The sequence below is a fragment of the Cibotium barometz genome, chromosome 2, assembly GCF_041138505.1.
Source record: "Cibotium barometz isolate CiBa-2024 chromosome 2, ASM4113850v1, whole genome shotgun sequence".
Lineage (NCBI taxonomy): Eukaryota > Viridiplantae > Streptophyta > Polypodiopsida > Cyatheales > Cibotiaceae > Cibotium > Cibotium barometz.
The window spans coordinates 30775213-30783095 of NC_141047.1; the positions used below are offsets into that span (position 1 = coordinate 30775213).

At 39.3% G+C, this 7883-nt stretch overlaps 1 protein-coding gene across 1 annotated transcript; it reads right to left on the reverse strand.

Annotated features, from left to right (window-relative positions):
• Positions 1-5565: 5565 nt before the first annotated feature.
• Positions 5566-6395, reverse strand: LOC147640929 (uncharacterized). Its single transcript, XM_086811290.1, has 2 exons — positions 5738-6395; positions 5566-5570 (listed from the first exon to the last, which is right to left on the reverse strand). Exons 1-2 carry the CDS (start codon positions 6393-6395, stop codon positions 5566-5568), a joined length of 663 nt encoding a protein of 220 aa, XP_086667416.1.
• Positions 6396-7883: the final 1488 nt, after the last annotated feature.

Consider the following 7883-nt stretch of genomic DNA (forward strand, 5'->3'; position numbering starts at 1 on the left):
CCGACCATTGTATGTTATTGTAGGAGAGTAATTTCCCTTTATCAAGCTTATCTTTTAGTTATATGGTTGTAGAGAAGAGAAGAAGGTAGAAGAAAACTCAACCATCCATCGCTATCTCTCTTGTGTCTTGCTCTCTTGTGTGTGTGTGTGTGTGTTTTTCTTGCAAGGAACTCAAGCTCTCCCTCTCTCCCACATTCTCTTCATGGTATCAGAGCTCTGGTCTATGTGAGAGCTAAGGAGGCAAGCAAGAGGTAAGAACAAGAAATCAAGGAAGCGGTACATGGGTAAGAGCATCATCATCTATTCACCTTCTTGTTTTAGGTACACGAGTAAGAGCATCATCATTTGTTCCTCTTCTTGTTTAGGTACAACACATAGTTCTCGGTAGCTCTCTAAGAGCTATGCATCTCTAATTGAGGAGCTATCTTCGCAGGCTTGGAGGTTCTTGTGTGATACATAGCACTTGGTACTGTAGTTTTGCAGTAAGATTTACGTTTTGGGTGTGTTTGGATCTCTGTTTGGTCATTGCAAGGTATTTTTGGCAATTTCAAAAAGTTTTGGTAGAGAATTGTCTTTGGTCGAAATCTGATTATTACAGTACAATAGTGCATTTTAGGAGTGCAGACAGTGTTTTCACATGTATTATTGATATTGGGTGTATGTACATGTACTCTACTCAGATCTAGTGACATACAGGTTGTGTTAAAGTACCGTTGTGTGTAGCACTCATACAAGATACTAATGTGTTACAAGGTCCATACACAAAAATTATCTGGTTGTAGGTTTTTTATTGTTGTAGGAAAACATATATGATGGACTTAATCAGATTGTGTGAATAGCTGGGCAAGAATAACCTCCATGCATGGAAGTCCAAAATGACCAATTTATTGATGGATAAAGGATTTCGGGACTATGTTAAAGGAGACAATGAGACGCCTCCAAAGTTATCTAAAGAGAATTCCACTCGAGCAGATATAAAGGCATTCAAGGATTGGAATCAGGGTGCAAGGAAAGTCACGTATTGGCTTTCGATCAGTGTCACAGGGACGCATAGAGGATGCCAACACTCTAGTAGTTGCATGATGGTAGAACCTCATGTGTAGATGTTCCAAACAAATACAAAGGCAAGAAATTATAGCTAAAATAAGAGCTTCATACTCTAGAAAATCAAAGCATGTCTATCAATGAGTATGCTTTAAATACCAAGGGCATTGTTGAATTCCTTGGTTCTATGAATGTATCAGTGAAAGATGATGATTTGGTGAGTATATGTTTGAATGGGCTTGGCAAAGATTACAAGCCATTCAAGATCTCCATTGTAGTCAAAGATAATGTTCCAAACTTTCGGGACTTGGCGCTTGCTAATCATAGAAGAAAAGTCTCTAGGTGTGGACTCTTCTTCACAAAGCAAGAACACATCAGAATAGGCCTTCTACTCTAATTTAGGTAGAGGTAGAGGTAGAGGTCATGGTCGAGGCCAAGGTGCTAGGCTAACAAGGAAACAACAATTCTGGACAACAATAGTCCAATGAGTTCAATGATTCACAGCACAGCAGTAATCATACACAAGTGGTAGAGGCTAATCTAGAGGCAAGGGGAGCCAAAGAGGCCGAGATGGTTGGCAAAGAAATCAGAGTGCAAATAGCATGAAGTGCTATTATTGTGGAAAACCAGGGCACATGGCAAAGGACTGCTATGAAAAGCAGAATGACATTAAAAGTAAAAAGTTACAGCACGGCAATTTTGCATCATCTAGTAACAAGGTGGTGATGACAGAAAGTGAGAAACTATTTGTGATACAGCACATGTTCAGTTCCACTACAGAAGATGTGTTAAGATCTCAAGATATATGATATGTGGATTCTGCTGTCTCTAACCACGGGACCAGTCAATGATGATTGTTGCAGTAGTCACAAAAGATACTGTTGTGATCTTACAGGCCAAGAATCCTGCAAGCTGGTGAATTGCAAAGTCTGCAAGTCGAAAATTCCACAAGCATGTGGAATCCACGAAATCCATAAGCCAATAAGCTTGCATTAACATTTATCTTTCCATCCTTAGTCTTTGTATGCATCATCTCGGGACAATTGAGAGTCAAATGGTCTTTATAACCACATTTAAAGCATTGTCGCTCACGCATACTGTGCAAGAGTGAGTCTTGGAATGTCTTTCTTTTTGTTCTTTTTTCCAAGATTTTTACCTTGGGTATCCTCAATCTTTTGTTCATGTTTTAGGCCACTCATAACTGATGTCCATCCCTATTTGAAGTAGGTCTAGCCTTACTTCAACCTCTATCCACGTATGGATTTATCTTGTCTCTTTATAGGTTCTTGACGAAGACCTTCTCCATAGCAAAATCCGCAATGACCAACCAAGGGATTAGGCTTGTGGTTTCGTAGGCTTGCGGGATTATGGACTTGGCTTCTCATGGCTTATCGGTTCGCAAGCTTCCTGGCTTGTAGACTTTCCAACTAACTAGATTGGATACTCATAGACTTTCTGGCTTGCATGCTTGTGGACTTCCTAGTTTGTGTACATTCCAATTAGCTACCATGCGCGATATTCTACCGGGCTCACATGCTTCCAGCTTGCATGTTTGTAGACTTCCTAAGTTTTAGACTTTACGCTTAATCAACTTGCAAGCTTCTTGGCTTGCAAGGTTATGGGCTTCTCTAAAGTCTAGTTTATGGTCTTGTACACGCTTCTCTGGCTTCAGAACATCCATGGACTCCCCAGCTTGCATGTTTTCGGCTTTCCCAACTTACAAACGTCTCGCTTAACCGGCTTGTGTTTGCAAGCTGATGGGTTTCTCTGCGCTTCTCATCTTGCTGTCTTATGGACTCCCCAACTAACTGCTTGAAAACTTTTCGGTTTAAGGACTTTCCAACCAACCGGCTTACATACTCCTAGACTTCGCGGCCTGCATGCTTATGGACTTCCCAGCTTGTGGACTTTGTGATTAACCGGCTTGCGAGCTTTCTGGCTTGTAGGATTATGGACTTCTGGGATTATGGGCTCATGGATTTCCCAGATTTTGGGCTAATGGGCATATAGGCTTCTTGATCGACTCCAGAAATCCCAACTAATCGGCTTGCATACTCGTGGACTTTCCAACTAAATAGCTTGCAGCATACTCGTAGACTTCGCGGCTATCGTGCTTTCTAACTTCTTGGCGTCCCAATTAATCGGCCTGCGTGATATTCTACTAGGCCTGCATGCATCCGGCTTGCATGTTTGTGGACTTCCCGGCTTGTAGACTTTGTGCTTAACCGGCTTGCAGGCCTTCCTTCCTAGCTTCTCGGCTTGCAAGATTATGGGCTTCTCGGCTTGCAAGATTATGGGCTTGTGGGTTTATGGGCTTGCATATTTCCAAAATTCCTACTTAACGCTATGCAAGTTTTTTTTGATTTGCAGGCTTATGAGCTTGTAGGGTTATGGGCTTTCGGCCTCTCAACTTGCATAACTAGCCAACTAACTGGCTTGCAGGCTTCTCGGATTACGGACTTCCCAACTAATAGGCTTGCATATTCATGGTGGGAATGCAACTTCTCAATTCAATTAGAAAAGCATGCTTATAGGTCAAAGAATTTGATTTGTATCTAGAGAGAGAATCTATAAAGATGAAAGCCTCATGAGGAGATTTAGAAAATATAGGAGTAAAAATAATATTTCCAATAGTTTTCAAGCATGTGAAATAATTTTTCTTGACATATTGTTGTTGACGAATCAATGATAAAGCTTATACGCAATGATAATATGTGGCCTTTAGAGACTTTTTGTAAAAAATCATTTCTCTTTTAAGTATATTGTTTCAAAGAAACTCTTACCGGGGAAAACACTCTCAACACAAGGAAAACACTCTTTTAAGTATATTATAAAGAAAATCCTACTAGGAAAACACTCTCAATACAAGATATCAATGGAAGAAGATATCAAGTGCCTCAATAGTTTTTAAAACATAGTCTTCCATGGTCTTCATCTATGACTTTTTCGAAAAAAAGTTTTGATTTTTAAAACTTACTATGAAAATACTATACACTACAAATGCAATATAAAAATAATTCTTTGTGTATTTAGGCCATCATCATGTACCTTCTATTAACTAAAGACACATGAGTTTATACAAGTCTCAGATAAGGCTATTACATAAATTTTATGTTATTTTTAGTAATTTTGATAATCATAAATTAATTAGGTACATAAAATTTTCAAAAACTTTACCATAGTTTACCATGGTTAAATGCATGATGCTAATCAACCACCATTCCTAAGTAGTTTCATGGAATTTAAAGTTGATTGCTCTTTCCTTATCTTTGAAATTCACAAATAAATGTTCAGACACTTCTTCGACTTTTGTGGCTTAATTATAGGGCTACTGTTAAGACAACTTTGATAGATTTAGATTATTTATACGTTATTTGTAAAGTAAAATGATAATGGTGCACACATCTCACATATTAGTGAGAATTTACTTAATAGTGGTTAGTATAAGTGAACTAAATATGACATGTTGAAGATTAAAATAACTTAAAAGGCTACCATCAATGTCTTATGAATGGGTTTAATTACAAGGTGGTGGAGAATTTATCAAGGATAACTTATTATTGTGGTCATGTTTGGTTATGTCATTTAATGGATTTGGAATTATGCTTTCACCACTCACAATGATACAGTTACATTATTAGATTTCCTCATTTGTCCATGTATCACATGATACCATAGTTTTTGTTTTGAGGGAGTTTTCTCTTTCTCTATTGGCATGGTTTATGTTCAGAAAAGTGGTGCCAACGCGTAGCACTAGGAGATTTCCATAAAATGGCATAGTTTATGTTGAGAAAAGTGGTGCCAAAGTGTAGCACTAGGAGATTTCCATAAAATGGATAGACCACTGGTTTCCATCATCTTCAGGTTTTGGGGCTTGGATGGCTACGCCAATTTGTGGAAACCTCCAAGTTTAGCACGCATGGATGTGAACATAACTGGGATGGATGATCTCTCAGGACTTGACTCCCCATCCAATTTCTAACATGGTATCAAAGCCATGGGTTAAAGTGTAACCTTTGAGCTACTAAAGAGTAGCCAAGTTGAGCTACTAAAGAGTAGCCAAGTTGAGCATTAGAACCATGAAAACATAGACAAAGTTCAACCTCTAAGCTAAAAGAAAAAGTGAACAAGTTGACACCAAGGGGAGGTGTTGACAAAAGTGGTGCCAAAGTGTATCACTAGGAGATTTTTATAAAAATGGAAAAACTAAAAGTCTCCATAGCCTTAAGATTTTGGAGTCTCGATGACTAGACTGATTTGTAGAAACCTTTAGTTAAGCACGCATTGACGTGAACACAATAGGGATAAGTGACCTCTCAATACTTAGCCCCCAATCCCCCACCCAATTTCTAAAAGTTTACGGCATTCAAGTTTCAAACGATATCATTTCATATCTTTCTCTATCCAATAAACATATTTTTTATTTTTTTATTTACAAGAGTTTCTTTGAGGAGGCAATCCTCTTACCCCATCTTCTTCACAAGTGAGCTCTAAATGTTTAAGGAAGTCGACGCATGGTACTTAGCCTGTCAACACATGTACAACATCCAATGACAAAGTGTTAGAAAGGCTCAAAACTGTGTGTTTGACGGAGAGAGATATGGTGTGGGACAAAATGTTAGAAAGGCTGAAAACTGTGTGTGTTTGACGGAGAGAGATATGGTGTGGGTGCGGGGGAGGAAGAAGGGGGTACCTTGTGTGTTTGTAGGGAAGGGAATGGCCAGGGTGAAGGGGGCTAAGAAGCCGGTGATGCCGTGGACAACCATGAAGTCAGACACAAAGAGGTCAGGGGCCAGCAAGCGCTGGTAGTTGATGGAAACGTAGTCGTCGAGTGGTGAGGTTGTGGGGGTGGTGCTGCTGCTGCCGGTGACAAGGAGGTAGGAGCCGTTGAGGAAGGAAGGGATGCGGAAAGCGAGGGGCAAGGGAACGAGGCAATCCAAAGGCAGGTGGAAAGGCACCACCTGGTAGTGCAAAAGGCGTAGGTTGGAAGGGGAGAGCGCAGCCTCCACTGAGGCCGCCGACGTTAAGACCAAGGGAGTGTCGACCGACACGAAGAAGGTGCAGTTGAAGCAAGAGTCCGCCACCTTCAACAGCAAGAAGAGGTTGTCCAAGATGGGGAAGTGCGGCACCCCTCCCTTGTCGCTCCACGGCAGTGCCTTGCTTGGGATCGGCAGTGTCCACCACGGAAACTTGGGGAAATGCAAGGGCAGAAAATCAGGCAATGCCTTCACTGGCTGCGCTGCACCTAGGGTTTGCGGAGACCTGCCTGTAACCACGAGAACAAATACAGTGATCAGCAGCACTCGTTGATGGTGCTGCCAACACGAATGCGTGTAGTTAACTTTAGCCATTCTATAAAGCATCCACTACCTATCAACTTTGGCGACTATTTGATACCCCCACTGTGCATGTTTTTAGTGTGCTTTTGGTGTCAGTACCCCCTACGCTCCTCCTGAGTGACACACCTACTAACTAGTCGTGCTACCCACTTGATGAGCATGAAAATGAGAACCCAGAATTTTATCCCTACTGCACTGCTCACTTTGTAGTGTAATTTTCTCGGCTGAAATTCAAAAAATCTCGGTTGGAATCTCACGTTGCTTTTAATTTTCAAGGATGAAATACGTACATTTTAGTTATAAATCCCGGCATTTGCTCCGTTAGCACAAGCTTAAAATATGCTAAATGGGTATGGTTGTATGATCATGTTTCTAGCTCAAACTAGTTATTGCTTTGTTGGCAGCACAATGTAAAAACGTGTTACTTGTCTATGGTTGTATAATCATGCTTCTAGTTGTGTATTTTGATTATGGTTCTATAGTCATCCAAATTACTTTTTGCACTCAAGCAAACAAAAATGGACCAACATAGTTGTCTTCAAAGTATGATCTTCTTGTTACTTAATGAGAATCATTCCAAAAGATAGATTGCCTGTCTTGCTCTTCCAAATTAGAACATATATCCTTGGACCCCAAGGAATATTTAGTGTAGTGGTTGGACCTGTCATATCTTTCATACCCTCAAGACACATTTAACCAAGTGGTTGGAGCTTTCGTATCCTTAAGGCACATTTAGCCTAGTGGTTACAGCTACCAAACCCTCATTTGTAGTTTTTTTTAAATAATAGAAAACACAAAGACATATATGCCCTCCATATTCCCCTACTTTCTTAAGGCAAAGTCAGTATTTTAATGTGTGTGCCATCCATGTTGAAAACACATTCAAGCATTACAGTATGCGTGCTTCTTTTGAGATAAAGACTCAAATATTAAATAAGAATTTAGAATTCAATTGTTTAGTTTGATTATGACTTTTTATTTTGATATGCCACTTTATTAGAGATTTTGGTAAAGTGCAATGCAAAGTTGGATTATTAAAAATAATGGATTTAATCTCTTTTGGATAATACTGAGGAGCACCAACATAGTGTCTTTATGAAGTGTATACAAATATTGCTCAAGTGAGTTACTTGGAGGTAAAGTTACAAGGCTGATTATATGGACTATGAATATGCTTGATTTAATTGTAGATTGGCTTAAATATTATAAAATTTAATCAACATTAGAGAATACTTTAGTTTTTTAAGAATCTCTTTTGGATAAAATTTAGGAGCATCAACATGGTGGGTGTATCCAAACCTTGTTGCTCAAGTAAGCTGATTTTATATTATGTAGATGTTTTCTTTATAAATCAACCAAATTCAATGGTTAGATCTTTAATTATTTCATTTGCAATACATGTAATAAATTATTCACGCACATAAAAATTTCTAACTTGAGAGCTTGGGAGCCTGCATTATTCTGATCAATGGACATCAAACTTTGAAAGAGTGTGTATAT

What these genes read in the sequence shown, in the direction of transcription:
- LOC147640929 (XM_086811290.1), bottom strand. Translation starts at nt 6,395, where the DNA reads ATGGCTAAAGTTAACTACACGCATTCGTGTTGGCAGCACCATCAACGA.